Source organism: Pteropus medius, unplaced genomic scaffold (assembly GCF_902729225.1).
Source record: "Pteropus medius unplaced genomic scaffold, Ma_sr-lr_union100, whole genome shotgun sequence".
NCBI lineage: Eukaryota > Metazoa > Chordata > Mammalia > Chiroptera > Pteropodidae > Pteropus > Pteropus medius.
The window spans coordinates 270,775-288,390 of NW_024347852.1; the positions used below are offsets into that span (position 1 = coordinate 270,775).

The 17,616-nt window shown below is 57.8% G+C and overlaps 2 protein-coding genes and 1 long non-coding RNA gene across 3 annotated transcripts in view; 2 read left to right on the forward strand and 1 right to left on the reverse strand.

Annotated features, from left to right (window-relative positions):
* KCNC3 (potassium voltage-gated channel subfamily C member 3) overlaps nt 1–1,889 on the forward strand; it is an 8,390-nt gene extending 6,501 nt beyond the window's left edge. The window contains exons 3-4 of the mRNA XM_039878710.1: nt 1,312–1,515; nt 1,765–1,889. Of these exons, the coding sequence (XP_039734644.1) occupies nt 1,312–1,515; nt 1,765–1,889 (329 nt within the window). The remainder of the gene's footprint in view (nt 1–1,311; nt 1,516–1,764) is intronic.
* Nucleotides 1,890–2,025: 136 nt separating this feature from the next.
* On the forward strand, nt 2,026–3,136 carry LOC120615514 (uncharacterized). The gene is made up of 2 exons (XR_005656294.1): nt 2,026–2,451; nt 2,962–3,136. It is a non-coding gene; the product is annotated as an uncharacterized LOC120615514 (long non-coding RNA).
* Nucleotides 3,137–8,766: 5,630 nt separating this feature from the next.
* Nucleotides 8,767–17,616, reverse strand: part of MYH14 (myosin heavy chain 14) — a 64,885-nt gene continuing 56,035 nt past the window's right edge. The window contains exons 35-39 of the mRNA XM_039878711.1: nt 14,457–14,734; nt 11,646–11,754; nt 10,231–10,403; nt 9,753–9,944; nt 8,767–8,932 (exon numbers count right to left, since the gene is read on the reverse strand). Coding sequence (XP_039734645.1) covers nt 8,767–8,932; nt 9,753–9,944; nt 10,231–10,403; nt 11,646–11,754; nt 14,457–14,734 — 918 coding nt within the window. The remainder of the gene's footprint in view (nt 8,933–9,752; nt 9,945–10,230; nt 10,404–11,645; nt 11,755–14,456; nt 14,735–17,616) is intronic.

Below are 17,616 nucleotides of genomic sequence, written 5' to 3' on the forward strand. Positions count from 1 at the left end.
GTGGTTAGCAAGAGAGAGGGGAGACGGAAAAGCCAGCAGCCACTGCTGAGGCCAGAGAAATGGCACGGAAGGACAGAGACAGAGATTTCGTGTGAAAGAGACTGTTTTTTCGCAGTCGAGGTATTCAGGGGGACCCGGGAGGCGGAGTAAGCAGCCCAGGGTGAGAAAGAGAGAAAGAATGAGGGCTCAGAGAGATAAACACAGGGAGGGGTGTCTCACGGGCTGGCCAGAGACGAGGAGCGGAGGGACAGCTGCAGCCTCTGTGTCTCCCTGAGACAACCTGAGAAAAAGTCTAAAGATGACAGTCTGGAACCAAGAGATTGTCAAAGCGGGAAGACAGGACAGAGAGGAGCGAGGGGCGGGGGCTCAGCCGCAGAGTTCAAGTTTGAATAACAATGAGACCTAGAGAGGTGACCGGACTTTAAAAACTGAGAGAGGCCAGGGGACAGAGGCTCTGAGAGTGACCGGACTTGGGGCCCAGGGCCTAGGCTCTGGCTTTGCAGAGAGGGATCTGAGAAATCCGGAGAGATTGTGCCAAGAGAAAGAGGTGACGCGAGGGAGATGGAGAGGGCTTGACTGTACCCGTGCGGCCCTGGGGGAGTCAGTGCCTCAGAGGCAGTGATTGGGGCGTGGGTCTGGGAGGAGGGAGAGGCTGGAGGGCCCCACCCCCGTATCTTAAGTAGGTCAAGAAAGGGAGCCGGGCCGCTTGGCCCCCATCGTGCTCCCTCAGCCACTGACCCAGTTTCACACCAATTAAAAATAGCTCGAGTCAGAGCCTGGGGGACCCCTACTTCCCCCTCCCTCACCTGTCACCTTCTTAACCCTTCCCCATCGTGTCCTTTCCAGAGCCCAACACCCTCCCTGGACAAACACCTCCCAGCCCCTACAATCCCCCATCATCTACTGACAGACCCCACCAACTGAGGACCGTCCCCAGTCCTGCCCTGCGCAGCTCTGTCTCCAGCCTTCCAGCCCCCACTGGCACCCAGCGTGCTTCCCAATCATCTGCTCCCCCATGCCGCCCCCGCCCCCGCCCCTCCCAGCACCCAGCGCCCTCCCCTCGACCCACCTCCATCCAACACCGACTGACCGCCTTTCCTCCTGCTGGCCTTCCCAGTACTTAACCGCTCCCCATGACCGCTCCCAGACCTACCAGCCACGCCCCCTAACACCCTTCCCGCCGTCCCCTCCGACACCCTGCCCTCCGGTCATCTACTTGCGGCGCCCAAGTCCGCCAACACCCTCTCCCCGCTGATTGCGCTCCCACCGCGAGTTCCCACACCTCACTCTCTCCTCTGTGTCTGTCTGCCCCTGGGGATGCAGATCCCCGCCCCAATGGGGACCCAGCAGCAGCCGCGCTCGCCCACGAGGACTGCCCGGCCATCGACCAGCCCGCCATGTCCCCGGAAGACAAGAGCCCGATCACGCCCGGGAGCCGGAGCCGGTACAGCCGGGACCGAGCCTGCTTCCTCCTCACCGACTACACACCCTCCCCTGATGGCTCCATCCGGAAAGGTGAGCCCCCTCCTCCACGGGCCCCTGGGACCCTCCCTCTCTTCCCTCCCCCAGGGGAGGGGGGAGAGGAGGTGGGGGAGGTGCCGGCCTTCCCTTCCCCCATCCACCGGCCCCAAATCTCCTCCCTCCCGGATACTCCGGCCCCCCCAGCCCTAAGTTTCCTCACCGCTGACCCTCCACCTGTCTCTATCTCATCTCCATTTCCCCCCACCCACCCTCCGATCCTCTGGCCTCCCCCCCCCACCCCAGCCACCGGTGCTCCCCACTGCCCCCCCCAGACTGGCAAGCTAATATTGTCCCTCAAGCTTTGTCCGACTAACGCCAACGCTGCGGCCTGGATATCCCCAGTGGACGAACCTCCCCGGGGTAAGTAGCTCACTGTCTGGACCCTCTTCTCCCTGACTAACCCTCTGAGAACATGCAGCCCCCCACTGACCGAGACTCCACCCCTCACTGTGAACGGCTCCATCTAATCAACCTCCAGCCCTGACTCTGATCCCACTGCCTGCTCCTGACCTGGCCTGCCCCTCACCCCCCAGAACCAACCCAGCCCTTCCTGCCATGCGCCTGACCTCCCTTCCTGCCTCACGACTGACCCCATCCTCACCCCCACTGACATCTCGCTCCCTGCCTACCCTTGTGGTTTGTAAACACTTCAGTCAAGAAAATGGGGTGTACACTCAGGGTACTCTTCGGGGTACAAGATGGGATGAGAAAGGCTCAGCCACCCAGTCACTCGTGAATTGGCCAGCTTATAAAGCTCCCACGTGTCCCCCACGCAGGGAATTCAGCAGTGAGCAGAATCAGCACCCCCACCTCCCAGGAGCTCTCAGTTCCGTGGGAGAGGCAGGCACAGAGTCACCACTGGAGGTGACATTTGCAGAAGTGGAAGTGGCACGGGGTCTCGCAGTGAGGGGAGCACACAGCACTCCCGAGGTAGGACGAGGCGACCGGAAGCCTTCCTGGCCGTCAGTGAGGAAGTGATCCCATTAGACAGCCGTGACCAGGGCGACCAGCACGGGCCAAGCCAGGAGACCGGGGGCTGGGAGGGAGCCATGAGGCAGGGAAGCGGGGCCAGGCTGAGGAGCTGGGGTCTTGTCCAGGCACCGGGAGAGCAGGTCCGCTCTGGGCCCTTGGAGATGGACTGGAGGGGGAGACTGGAGGTCAGGAGGCCTGGCAGGAGGCTGGGACGAGGGTCCAGGGGAAGAGGACAAGGCCTGAGCCTAGGTCGGGGCTGTGGGGATCGAGAGGAAGGAAGCGGGCAGAGAGGGTCAGGGGTCAGGAGGGACAGGGCTGGGTACTGGCCCTGGGGATGTGGGGGGGGCGGTGGAGTGAAGAGAAAGTTGTTAGTCAGTGAGTCATTCGGCAGATGGAAGCGAGCACTTCTCACATGCCAGGAATTTAAGATATGTTCTGTAATCCTCGAAACCACCCTGGCTAACCCAGTAATTGAGCAGCTACCTACTGAGGGTGCAGTTCCAGGCACTGGAGATTTGACACTGCACAAAGCAAGAACCTGCTGTCACAGAGTTTACACTCTAGAGCGTGGGCCGGCACACTACAGCCCGTGGGCCAAATCCGTCAGCCAGCTGTTTTGTAAATAAAGCTTTATTGGAACACAGCCACTGTCATACAATAACAGGAGAGTGAAACAGTCGTGACGGAGACTCTGTGGCCCCCAGAGCCCAAAATATCGACTGTCTGACCTTTTACAGGAAAAGTTTGACATCCCCCGATTGGGAGGAAACAGGAAAATAAATAAGGAAAGCAAATTCTCTGGCCATTTTGGATAAGGGGGTGGTCTGCGGAAGAGCTTTGTGAGGAGGTGACATGAAGTGGCATTGGGGAAAAAGGGCCAGCCAGGCAGAAGGAGGCCCGAGTGCAAAGGCCCCGGGGTGCTGAGTCGGGATGAGCAGGGAGAGCTGGGTGGCCGAGGCGAGTGCCGAGGACGGGAGGGTACTTCCCGGCCGTGCCAAGAGGCTGGATTGGATTCTCAAGGTGACGAGGGGCCACCTGAAGGAATTAGGGCCATCACTTAACTCATTTCAACAAACATCTATGGAATCTTCCTTAGAACGACAGATACATCCTGAATCCCTGCCCACAGCCTAAGGAGGTGGCCCAGCAGGGCTTGGGGAACCAGGGATGGCCCTGGCTAAGCCCCCTAATTTCGCAGAAATGCAGGGAGGGCCGTGACTGACCTCAGGCCACACGGCCCAGGGCGGCGAGAACCCAGAGGGGACTGTCTCGCTCTAGTTAGTCCCTCCACCTCTCCCCGTCAGAACCACCCCCCATCATCGCTTTTTCATCTTGTTACCAGCCCCTCCCCTCCCCTCCCCTCCTCTCTGCTTGTTCGTTCCTGTTACCATCTCTGTCTCCCCACCCCAGGTTCATGGGTGGGCCCTTGGAATTGAAGCGCGGAGGAGTGGGGAGATTTGGGGATGGGAGGAGGATTGCAAGGGCAGGAGGAGACTGCTTTCTGCTTTGAGGCAATCCATTAACTTGGGCCATTGTTGAGCTGATGGGGAGGAGAGTCTCCACCTGCTCTTGCCTCTCTGATGCCAAATCCATTCATTGAACTCCAAATGGCTGGAGCCATTATGCTGGTCCTGGCCCTCGCTCTCCGTCTCTCCTGTCAGGCCCTCGCCATGCCCTGCCCCTCCCGTTCCTCCCAAGATTCCTGTCCCCCGCCTGCCCCAGGACCTGTCCCTTCTCCGTCTTTCCTCACCAACCACCTGAGTCCCACACCGGAAACTCGCCCCCTCCTTCCTCGCTGGTCCTCTGCCCCGCCCTCCCTTGGTCCTCCCGACCCCAAACGCAGCCACCCCGGAAGCTCCTCCCATATTTGATGTCTCCCGGCCGCCCCATTTCACTGGTGCCCTCCCCGGAAAACACCAGAGGAAGAAGAGATCCCGGCGTTTCTCCGACCCCCAACAGTGAGGCTGTGTTGGGGTTCCCCACCTCCCCTGCAGTGACTGTGTGTATTTCTGTCCCAGCTCTGGTCACCGCCTGAGACCTCATGAGACCCTCGGTCCCCCTGCCCTTTTCCCCAGGTTAGCATTGGGGAATGGCTGGGAAGGGGTGTCCCCAAGATAGTGGGCTTCCGACCCCCCAGGCTCTCTCTCCTGTGGTCAAGATGTCCTCGCCCAGACCACCTCCCAGGGCACAGCTTGGAAAAGCCCCAGACACTGGCAAAGCTCCCTAGACATCCCCAAGCTTCCCAGAGACCACACACATGGTCCTCGGTCTTAGATCCCGGTGGCTGTCGAGACACAGTTAGGACTTTCTCATCAGAAGGTTCCTTTGAAAGGCTTCCTGACCCCTTAGAGATACCCCGCTACCAGCTTCAGGTGAGCCGGCCCCTCCGGCTGCTCTTGGAGCCGCTCTCCGGCACCCCAAGGGCGCTGCCGACTTCCGTTGCCTCCATTCGGCCCCTCACGCCCCGCCCCCCTCCCTCCTTTCTCGACATCTCGGTTAGCCCCCACCTGCAGCCCCTGCCAGCTCCCTCCCCGAGTTCTCCCCGCCGCCCGGCTGGCTCCTCTATACGCCTCTCTGCGAGCTCCCCCCATGCACCCCCTGCTGCCACCATCTGCCTTGCTGCCCCCCACCTTTTTGCCTCAGATGAGGGGGCCATGGGGGGGGAGGTGGGGAGGTGCGCGGGGGGCTGGGTGGGGTTGGGGAGGTGGGCACGACCCTGCCTCCTAACCCTGGGTCTCTCCCCCCTCCCCGTGTCTGAACCCTCCTCCTGGATGCGACTGACTGTCCGATTTGTTCACTTCTCTCTCTCCGTCCCCTTGGTCCGCCTCTGTCCGTCTCTGCCTCTTGCCCCGTCGTGTGACCGGCCGCCTCTGTGTCCCTCACCATCTGCATCTGTCGCCTTCTCTCTCCGCCTGTCTCTTGCTTTTCCTGGCTCTCTCTTTCTCTGTCTCCTGTCCTTTCTGCCATTTCCCTCCTGCCTCCCTCCCTCTCTCTGTCTCGGGGTCTCTGTCTGTGGGACCCTCCCTCTGCACCCCAACTCCTCCCCGTGTTTCCGCCCCACCCCCGCCCCCAGGTTACGAGAAATCCCACAGCCTGAGCAGCATCGCGGGCCTCAGCGGGGTGTCCCTGCGCCTCGCGCCCCTCGCCACCCCCCCTGGCTCTCCCAGGGCAGCCCGCCGTGCTCCCCCAACCCTGCCCTCCATCCTCTAGCGCTCCCCTCCCCCCTGTGGGGGGACTTGGGGGTGACAGGGAAGAAGGTCAAAGGAGCTGGGGGCGGGGGGTGGGGGAAAGGGTTTTATAAAAAAAATCAAAAAGTCATTAATAATATGCAATGGAGATGACAATGCCAGCAGACACCCCTGGGCCCCTCATCCCCACCTGGGCCCCCAGGATGGAGGGGGAGGAGCCAAAGCCCATGCCCCCGACTCTCAGCGCCCCCAAAATAAAGCCTTCTCAGGTCTCCATGAGCCATAGGACACCCCCTTCCCATCAACTCGTGTAAAAAATATGGCCAAATTATGCCAGTTACATTTGGGGCACCCCCCCCCCTCTGCTCTGCATGCCTCCTGCAACCTGGACATACCCTCCACTCCACCTCAGCAATAAGTGCCAGGGGCTGCACGCCACAATGAGGGACGGGGCACTGTGGGAAGGGGCCAGGACCTCAAGGGGGGCCGGGCCAGCCCTCACGTTACCGCAGGGTCTCCTGGCCCCCTACCCTTCACCACAGGAGGGCGACCCATCATACATTGATTAAAATATAATTATCGACAGTGTGGGGGAAGGAGGACCAGTCACCCAAGCCAAAAACCCAAGGTGAGCTCAGACGGTAGGAGGAGGGCGTTGGGGGAGCTGCGGACAGCTTCTCCCTCGCCTCTCAGGAGGATCTCTCTGGGGAATTGTACCTTTTCACACACAGCCCCATCTGCTCGCCTCAGCATGGAGTCAGACCTCCCATCCCGGAAGCCCCAGGATGGCCTGGCCCTAGCACACGGCATTCCCCAGCACCCCCTCCAGAATCCCAGGACGTGAGACCCACGCCGAGGTTCCACGCTGACCGTGGCGCCCCACATCTCCCCACACTCACACTGCTGGAACTTAACCTCCGCACACACACACACACGTGCTGCCCGCACACCCCCCGGAGTGCATCTCACACTCGACCCAGCCCTGCAGCTCCCGTTCAGCCTTTGGGATGCTCCAAACCCTTCTGAGACACAGACATTCCCTGGACACCCCCAAACCTCAGGCCTCGATTCCCCGAGACACCGCCAAATCTCTGACATCAGACATCCACCTCAGGTTCCCCTGCCGTTAGAGTTTCCAAGTTGGGCTCAACCTGTCTGCGATTCCAGGGAACCAGACCTTCCCAGGGCACCCCCTTTCGTATGCCCAACCCTGCCCCCCAAGAGCCCCTGCTCTTAAATGGTGCCCATAAGGTACCCTCTTCACGGACACCAGTTTTTCCCAGAGGGTCATATTTGTGCCGCCTGGTGATGTGCGGAGGTTGTAGGCAGTACAAGGACGCTTTTAAAAGTTTTGTCTTTTGTGGCACTTGGCACCCGAGCCGGTAAGTCCAGATACTGATGCCATTTATTTAGATGAGAACTGTCTCCATTTAAAGTAGAGGCTGGGCCCAAATAAAGGGACACTGGGAAATGCTCTAACCACCTGGGCTGGAACCCCGGCCTATCCTTCCCCAGCGTTCCTCTACCCGCGTCCTCGCGGGTGGAAAATCACTTTTCATATTTCATCCTGGCTCATGATGCGCTACCTCCCCCAAGCTCGGAGACCACGCTGGTCCCAGAATCCTTACAGGACCCCCCCCTTTGGAGGTGGGGGCCCACAGAAAGCAACTTTCCTCCTTTGCTCCCGCAGCCTCAGGAAAGCCCCCTACCCCCACCCGAGGGTTGGGGGGGGTGTCACTGAGCGTGATCCTTGATGCAACGATTCCTATGCAAGGGGTATTTTGAGTCCCCCCCATCCTTCCCTTAGACCCTAAACCCTGGTGAATCAGGGGTGAGGGTGGGTGGGTTCTGTGGGGGTGGGGCGGGGCTGGGCAAGGGCTGGGGCTCCAGACACCAGGGGATGGGGTTGGGGATCGATTATATTGCCAAAGGGTTTAACTTCTTTAAAAAAAAAAGCCCCCCAGATTCCGAACGGTGCGGGAAGGGGGAGCGAGGATCTTTTCCAAAGGGTACAGACCTCTTCCCAACGTCTCCCCCCTGCTCACCAATCTGCCACACATGCCCGGCTTTTTAGTTCAGCTTTTAAAAAGAACCATGATCATTATAAACCTCTACAAAACGTGATTCTCATCCCCCAAATCAACAAAAGGTGCGGGGCTTCGGGGAGGGAGAGCGAGCGAGCTAAAGGGGCGACGACTCCCAAGCCCCGCCCCCCTTTTTGCCGCCCTCCCACCCCGGCCGCCAGGGTGCCCGCAGCTACACGCATGCGCTGCATGATGCGCTCCCCACACGCATGGCGCGCGCCTCCCGCGCTCCGGGAACGCACGGACACGGGGCCGGGGGCGGGGCGATCGGGGAGGCAGGAATGGCGGGGGTCTTCCCGAGCTCAGCGGCTCCCCCTCCCCAACATCGACACAGCAATAAGTTTCTCTCACTCAGTGGGGGCGGGGCGGGGCGGGCCTGGCCAGTCGACGTGCGTTGGGGGCGGGGGAGTGGCAAGGGGCGCTCTCAGGATGGGGGCGGTGTCCGGAGTCAGTGTGGGGAGGGGAGGTCTGCAAATCGTCCAACTCTGGTGCTAACGGCGGGTCTTCTCAGCCCACCCCGGGGCAGAGGAGGGGTCGGCACGACCCTCCCAAGCCTCCCCACGCCCACCCTGGGTGCATGAACAGCCCAATGCAGAAGCTGCCGCATGTCACCCGCCCCAAAGAAAAGTGTCTGCCCCTTCCCACCCACCCTCTCATTCTCCACCAAAATTAAAGTTTCCTTTTCATTTAAAAGTCGCCTGCAGTGTGTCTGCTGGGACCGCGTGGTTTGGCGGGTAGACAACGGGGTTGGATTAAAGGGGCGAGGGCGTGCCCTGCGGGGGTCTAAACATCCCTTTGATTTGGGGGCGAGTGCCCGCCTCCACCCCCAACTAGAAAGTCCGAGGGCACCTGGGCGATGCGAACTCCTAGACGAGCGTGGTTAATCCCCAGGGGAGGCGTGACCCCGGGCTCCGGGGGTGCACTGCGGCCGAGGCTGCTGACTCCGGAGCCGGTCTGGTGGGTTCGGCTTCTCCGTAGCTGTGTGTCCTTGGGCAGGTCGCTCAACCTCTCTGGGCTTGTTCCCACCTCTGGAAGGGCGGGGCGCGGTGATCTAATCCTTCAGGCGCTGTACGAGTGCGGACTAGGCGCCAGGCACTGTCCGAGGTGCTGGAAAGCAGTGAGCGTCCGGCCTCTAAGTGGTTGCGCTGAGTCTCGGGTTTAACACAGCTAAACGAATGGTCGCGACTTATCAAATGGCTCAACAGCCACTACCCTCACCGTTCTGCTGAGACTTTGGGGTCACCCAGAGTGCATCACCCCTTCTGCCACTCGCTGGGAGGTTTGGGGCAAGGGACGCATCTGCGTAACATCTATATGACGAGGGGCTATCCCGGAGGGAGGCTGCGGTGAGGGGAAATGCCAGGTACCCGGGGGGTCCCCTGACGCTGACCAGCTGTGATCGGAACCAGCAGGCAGAAGGAGCCGGCGCCCGTCCCGCCCATCCGAGAACCCCAACGCACACAGAACCAGCAGGGTCCAGTCGGGGCTGGAGTTTATTTCTGCCGGAGCTGGAGGCGGGGAGGGTCAGGGACACGCCTCCAGGCCCACGGGGACTCCAACCGAACTGTGATCACACAGGAGCAACCAGAAGGGCGGGCAGAGTATGGGGGCAGGGGGACGAGCAGGGCCCCCTCATCCGACCCCACTGCAAGAATCAAAGGCTGGTGGACGCCCGGGGCAGGGGAGTGGGGCCGGGGAGGAGGAGGGCAGAGGCCAGGAAGCCCTGGCCGAGGAGGGCAGGGGGACAGCGCCCCCTTCCTGGTCAAAACCATTAACAACTGAGGGGAGGGCGGGAGCTGGGTGGGCCCACGGCGTGCCACTGCTCCCCGATTTCCTCCCCAGCGAGGGCCCAGTCCTTGCTTCCCTGCTCCCCCCGCTCCTCCGTGTTCCAAGGGTCACAGCAGGTCTCGGGGGACCCTCCAAGCCGGGGTTGACAAGCGCTGTGGTACCAGCAAGAAGCCACGGGGGGAGCTCACAGGACCAGCACCCAAGGGGGCCGGGGTTGTGAAGTGGGGCTGAGGCAGGGAGGTCACTGGGGCTGGGCCAGGGCCCGTTGGGCTCAGGGGCCTGCGGCCCAGATCCCGGCTCTGCCTCCTCGGCCTCCTCGTCTGACGCTACACCCTCCTCCAGCCGGAAGACTTGGCGAACGGTGCGGGTGGTGAAGGTGAGGGGCCCACGTCTGCAGGGGGCGGGGGGCGGACAGGGAGACGGCGGTTAGATGAGGGGGGCAGAGGAAATGCGAGAAATAGGGAATGTGGAGAGGAAAATAAAATGGGGGGGGATGAGACAGGGAGACATGGAGAGGCGGGCAGAGGCGAGGGCGGAGCTGGACTGCGATGGAGGCGCAGAGGGTGGAGAGATGGAGGGCAGAGAAATGGCGGAGAGACAGAGAGAGCCGAGGGCCAGAGGGAGGCGGGGGGACAGGGCTTGGTGGAGTGAGGGCAGCAGACGCGGGGCGGCCATACCGCAGCCGGTTCCTCAGCGTGGTCACCTCCCGGTTCATGGACTCAGCAGACTCTGTGACGTCCTCCAGCTCACGCTGCAGCCTCCGGCGACCGGCCTGAGCCCTGGACGCCTCCTCTTCCGCCTCCTCCAGCTGTCGCTTGAGCTGCTTCACGCGCAGGTTCCCCTTCTCCAGCTTGGCGGGAGCGGGGAGGCGGGTCAGGTTTCAGAGTGCTGTCCCCACCCCTCCTTCTGACCACTCGACGTCCCATCCACATTCCCTCTTCTAGCCACATTGGCCAGCTTTTCGCTCTGAACTCACCGAGCTTATTTCCACAGCCCAGGGCCTTTCCACCTACGGTTCCCTCCGCCTGGCTCTTCCCCTCCCTTCCGGTCTCGATTAAATGTCACCTTCTCAGAGGGGTCTTTCTGACCCCTCCCTCCAATCTAAAGAGGATTCCCCGATCCTCCACATCTCGCTCACTCTTCGATCCTATGTTTCTTCATAGTCCCGTCACAAGCTTTGATTATCTTGGCTTGTTTATAGGTTTCTCGAGTCTGTCTTTTCCTATGCTGCAAATGTGAGCTCCATGAGGGCGGGCACCTTCTCTGCCTCGTTCAAAGCCATATATCTCCAACGTCTAGCGTCAGGCTGGCACGTAGTGGGTGCTCAACAACTGTTCGTGGAATGAACGGCGAATAAAACACAGCTGAGCTTTTAAGGGCACGGCGACCTGAGATCCATCCGGGCTCTGTCTGCTAACTGTGACTTTGGTGCACATCACATCCCCTTTTAAAAAATTTCCATTTCCTCTGTGAGATGGGGCTGGCGGGGGAAGGCAAGCGCGTACTTTTTCAAAAGCGGGCAGCGCAGAGTTTGGGCCACAGTAACTGCCCCATAAATAATTAGGAGCACGGATGCCACAGCCAGAATGCTAGGCTTGGAACCCCGGCTCCATCTCTTAAGAGCTAAATAATTTTGAGCAGGTTTATTTCATCTTTCTGTGCCCCGGTTTTCTCATCTGAATGTCAGGGGAAAATACCGACCGTGTCATTCTGATAAGAATTCAATGTGCGACACGTTATGTCTTTCACAGAGTGCCTGGCACTCCATCAACGTCGTGCGTTGTTATTTTAGGTCTGGCCTGGCCTCTGGGTAGTGCTTAAATTCTTCCCTCTCCTCCACTGCCTCAGCCCCCTCGAAAGCTCAGCTTTCCTAGATTCCAGAAGTCACAGCCTACGAAGTCACTGATTCCAGCTCTGTGTCTCTCTGCCCGTGGCGCCAAGCCCCGGAATGGGATCTGAACTCAGTTCCAGTCCCGCACCCGCAGGCCGCCTCTCGCAATGGGAGCTCGCTGCCTCCAGAGACGGCACGTGCGTTTCTCCATCGGTGGTCCCACACCCCGCTGCTCCCCGGCGACGTCAGCGGCTCACCTACCTGGTCCCTGAGGTGGTCGCCCACCCTCCGCTCCTCCTCCGCCTGGAGCACCACCTCTTTCAGCCGCTTCTCGGCTCTGCGCACCAGCTTGCCGGAGAGGATGCGCTCCCTGAAGACAGGTATAAAGGAGAGGTTCGGGACAGGCGCTCTCTGCGGTTCTGCGCCCGTGGCCTTGTCCGGCGGCTGCCTTCCTGTTCTTGAACCGGCCTCTTTCCTCTTTCCCACCCCAATGACTCCCACAGTCTGCTCAGTCCAGATACTGGCGCCCAGGCTGCCTGCTCCAGGGCACCTACGTCCTTGGCTTCTGCTAAGATGCCAGTCGTTCCTAAGTGCCTCCATGTCTCTATAACCTACTAGGTCCCTCCCGCTCAACTGTATTTCCCTTAATCCTCCCCCCGGGGAACTGACCAGAGTTCCAGTCCTCAGGTCAAACCACTGGGCACCGTCCTCACCCCTTTTCTCTCCTTCGTACCCACCGTATGTCGGGACCCAAACCCTGTCCCACTGAGCCCTGAACTCCGTGCTGCAGCCCCCACTCTCCTCACAGCCCCAGTCCCCAGCTCTGGCCTTGTCCTCTGCCACCTGACCTTCCCTCCGCCTGGCCTAGAATCTTCTTTCTCCTCCCAACATTTCCTTCTCCACTTCCTCCTCCGGCTGTATGTAAATGTCCGTGGAACACCCCTCACATGCTCCGCTGGGCCCAGCGCCTTCTCACGAACCTGCTACTCTTCCCAGTTCCCTGTGATCCATCTAGATCTGCAGGCCACACACCCGAAGCCATCCTCGCCTCCTCTCCCCTCTGAAATCCTTTCCCTCCTGAATCAAGCTCCTCCATCCTCGAGGCCCCTGCTCATCTATCTTCGCCTGCGTGGCCCATCGCACCTGGAGTGAAGTCCACGTAACGAGGTCCCTAGCAACGGGCCGTGCTCGGCAGCCACGGCAGGACATGGCAGCCCCGGCAGGACATGGCAGCCCCAGACGTGCTGAGAAGCGGGAGATGTCGGAAGGCACCGAGCCACGGACAGAGATGTGGGAAGGAGATTCCTTCGGCTGCTGATCAGCTGGCCACCCTGTCCCTCCCCATCTCGCAGCCCGCTGTGGCTCCCCATCACCCCGAGAACAGAGTTCCTCAGCCTGGCGTTTGAGGCTCTCATTCACCTCCTCTCAGCTGCAGATTCCTAGGACCAGTCACAACTCCTCCAAATGCCCTGACGTCTCTCATACGTTCCCCCACGGCTGCTGCTCTGCCAGGGACTCTGTGCCCTGAAACCCTCCTCATTCCCGTCAGGCCCAGCTCAAATGCCTCCTCCTTCAGGAAGCCTTCCAAAACCATGCTCTCAGGCTGGTCCAGCTTCTCCCTCAACTATGGTCCCCCAGCCCCTCTAGTTCGCAGGGTCTCTCCTTTGTCGCCATGTCCCGCTCACACATCTTCCTCCTTGTTGGGTCAGGGGACAGACCTGGGCCTGAAGGGAGGGACTGCCCACGTCTCATCCCTCGCCGCTTCCCCAGTGCCCAGGCACGGGAGGGTGAGCAGCACACTCTCCATCCGTGTTTGTCGAATGAATAAATGCAAAAGAGAACCTTATACGGTAGAGATGCTGAATGACAGGCCAGGCACCCGGGATTTACAGCCCATCTTCACCTATGCTAACAATGGCCTTTCTCTCACGAGGAGTGTGATTCATATGTGTGTATATACAGATCATCCGGCGTCTGCCGTATACAGTAAGCCTCAGTAAGTGGAAACTATTATTATTGTTTAATGTTACTGAATAGTACTGAGCAGGAAAATCTATTGTATTGGAAGAGTGACGCTTGTCGAGCTTAGTAATAAGTGTTCTGTTACTTCTATTCACACAGTGGTTCTTAACTGGAAACAGTGGAGGGGGGAGGGGAGGAGGTGTTCCTGGTTGTTCCCAAGGCTGGAGATGGAAATGCTCTCAGCCCCGCACTGCTGCTGCTTCCTGGCTTTGAACGTGGACGTGTGGGTGTGATGTTTGGCGCAACTGCAGTCATTTTGTGACCATGAGGGAGAGACAAAGGGAACTACACAGGTGCCGACCTGACCCCGAGCCCTGCCATATTTCAGCTGCCCGGTTCCGGGCTTCTGATCATGTGACAGAGAGAAATCTTTTTTGAGATACCGATGACGTGGTCTCGATTGTCACCTTCTCGTGTCTGCACACTTTGCAATGTGCCTTTGCAGCTGCCTCCATCGAGAGGTAGAGTCTATTTCTCCACCCTCTTACATCTGAGCTGGCCGTATGACTTACTTTAGTAGCAGGATGTGGCAGAAGTGACTTTGTATCAGTTCCGAGCCTAGGCCCCAAAAAACCTTTCCCTCACTCTCGGGACCCTGACTCTGCCATGTGAACAATGCTGGGTCGGGCGAGTTAGCCCAGTCGTCCCACGCGAGACCTTAGACAGCTGAGATCAGCAAACCCATCTAGCTGCCCCTCAGGTGAGCAAAGACGCATGAGCGAGGCCCGCTAAGCTCAGATTGGCAGAACCTACCAGCCAGCCCAAGGATTCATGAGCGACAGGAAACAGTTGCTGTTTTAAGTCACTGAGTTTTAGGATAGTTTGTTATGCAGCTGTAGCTAACTGCTACATTACTGTTTAAATCGCACTCTTAGAGGGAGTGCGTGTAGTTGTAGCACAAAGCACCTTAAAGGATATAGGAAATCAGCAACCATTAACATGACGATGCCTTTGGTGTTCTTAGACCAGGCGTTGGTATCACGGGTCCCCTTCATCTCATTGCCCAGAATGTGGGCGTCACCTCCAGCCATGCCCTCCTCTCCCACGTACCTGCTCTCCTGCTCCAGCTGCTCCTCAGCCTGGGCCAGCTTAGACTCAAGAGCGGCGATGGTCATCTTCTGGCGGGCCCGGGCCCCAGCATCCTCCTCGCCCAGGCGCCCCCGCAGCTCCTGGATCTGTCGCTCCAGCTGCTGCCGTCCGCTCTCTGCCTTGGCTGAGAAACTGCGCTCGGCTGACAACTCCGTGGTCAGTGACTCCACCTGTAGAAGTGGGAAAGGCAGGAAATTACGGCGGAGTCTCCGAGAGAAGGCGGTAGGTGAATCCAGGCACTTCCCACAATTAAGTGAGTTGATGATTTTTAAGTGCATAACACAAAGCCTGATAAGACTGAATACTCAACAAGTGAGAGCATATATTTTTCCTGATTGGCTTCCCAGCCAACAGCAGTGCCAGCCCTGGGTTTTAACCTTTTGGATAGGTTTTTGCTATTTGAATAAGTCCGCAAGACTATCTATCACAAACTTGTTTAGATGCTATAAATTCTACCTCTGACTGTGAACGCGTCTATTCCAAGGGTTATCACACTTCTGCTGGCACCAGGATCATCTTGGAGCTTGTGAAAAAAAAATGTAGACCGCAGAATCCCACCCTCCAGATATCATGACACAGCAGGTGTGGAGCGGGGTCCGTGAATCCACATTTTAAACAAGTACCTCAGGTCGTTCCGGTATGAGTGACACGCAGTATCATTTTGAGAAATGTCAGCTCAGTAAACAGCAGCTACTACATTGAGAATGTGTAGACACAGCCCCTAATAATAGCACGCATTTATTCAGCTCATACTGCGAGCAAGGCTTTATGCCGAGGACACGGGAGTGAGTCAGATCCGGCCTGATTTGTATTTTTTTACATTTCACTCTCAGGGGAACTGACAGATGTAACGATCAGCATTTGCTCTTTTTTTCTCATTGTTAAATCTATTACTTTTTTAAAAAATATTTTTTTATTTTTCGGTGACAGTCGACATGCGATATGATATTAGTTTCAGATGTGCAACACGATGACTAGACATTCATATAACTAGAGGTATAGGGGTGATCACTTTGTAAGTTATATAAATAAATACCTAAGCGATTGCTCTTTTTTTTAAAAAAAATAAACGACATCATTTTATCGGAAAATAAAGCTGTGATTCCGAAAGTCAAAACCTGATCAATAGATGGCTTCATGGATTAATAACAGGCAAACTTCCCTGTCACCCCACCAAGGTTGGAAAAATAAGGTGGCCGCTCTATAAGCCTGTTCACGCGCCCACCTTAATGACAACCCTTTCTGTCCCCTAAACTAGCATGTCATCCCGACTTTTAGGGTGACCATCCCTTTTATTTCTTCACAATTTATCTATTGAAAGACCTGAGCCGTTCAACCCTGCAGAACTTCTCTGAGTCTGGATTTTCCTGACTACACACTCGTGGTCTAACTCAGCACGTTTCTGAGTTCCTGTTTCCTTCACATTGGCAGTTGGGTCAAGGCACGTAACTCTCTGTCTTTCTGAGTTTTCGAGGTAACGGACTGATTCTCTATCATCCTCCAACTCTACTGGGTTGAATAGTCTCCCTCCAGAAATTCATGCTCACTTGGACCCCCAGAATGTGACTTTATTTGGGGAGTAAGGTCTTTTCTTTGGAGATGTGACTAAGTTAAAATGGGGTCACTCTGGATTAGGGTGGCCTCTAATGACCGGTGTCCTTATAAGAAGAGGGGAGGAGACACAGAGAAGACAGAGGCAGAGACGGGACAGGTGTCCCCGTAAGCCAAGGAATTCCAAGGATCGCTGGCGGCCACCGGGAGCCGAGAGAGGGGCATGGGACGGATTCTCCCTCAGAAGGAACCAAGCCTGACACATCTTGAAACCGGACTTCCGAACCCCAGAACTGTGACGGAGGAAGTGCCCCTGTTTTAAGTCCCTCCGGCTGGTGCTAATTTGTTACGGCCGCCCCAGGAAACTAATACGGTGTTTTAAAAATATTGTAGACTTGTGGATTTAAACAGATTTGGTAGATTTGGAGCAACCATGATTATAATCCTTGCTGAAGCTCAAATTGCTGCATTTGGGGCCAGTGGGAGCCGCTCCAGGTTGACTCCAAAGTGCCTGTGACGTGAGCCTGTTCGCTTTCTCATTAACTGGGATGTTATGGACTGAATGTCTGTGTCCCCCCAAAACTTAAGCGTTGAGGCCTTCACCTCTAATATGATGGAATCTGGAGATGGGGCCTTTGGGAGGTGATTAGGATAGACGAGGTCATGAGGGTGGGGCCACCATGAGGGCATTAGCGCCCTTGTAAGGAGACACCAGAGCTCACTTTCTCTCCCCCCTTGACATGCGCACTCGGCTAGATGGCAGCTGGCCACAAGCCAAGAGAAGAGGCCCCGGAATGAGGCCGGCGTGGCTGGAGCAGAGTGAGTTGGAGGGAAAGGGTTAGAGATAAGGTCTGAGTTAGCCGGGGACTGGAGTGTGGGGCGATGTAGGTGTCTGGGACTTCACTTTGAACACGGGCTGTATCATCCTGGAGGATGATGGCCTTTCCTACCGTCCTACTGGCTCCTCGGGGGCAGGGCTGGGGTCTTACTCTGAGTCCCCAGAAGTGTCAGGGCACGGCCCATGAGATGCCTCACACTGTGTCTTTAAACCTTAGTGAAATAATGGAGACATAGGTCTCTCTTTGGAAATCTCATATCTCTGTCCTCTGCCTAGCAAACTCTTAAGTGCTCACAAGACCTCTTAAGGCATCACCTCCAGCAGGAAGTCTTCTCTGATAGACCTCAGCCTCCAGATACGTCAGTCATCCCACCTAAGATCTCAGTGTCTGGCGCTTCTGCCACGTTCATTTCTATCTCTGTGTTGGGACAGTCTGTCTCTTCCATCAGACTAGCAGGTCCTTACGGGCAGAGGCCCGAAGTGACCCGCCTCCAGGTCCCCAGCATCACCCGGAGGAGGATCGGGGCCTCCAGAGGCTCAGAAAATGTGTATAAATAAATACACAAATAAAAATACGCTTGTCTCCATCAGCCTAGCTCCTACTCGTGCTTTAAGACCCCAGCCGAACGCCTTGCTTCCAACTTCCAAATGCCTTCTCATGACTTCTGCAGATTCTCCCTCTCTCTCCCTCTCCATCTCGGGGCTCAGCCCCCGGGGAAGCCTCAGAAATTC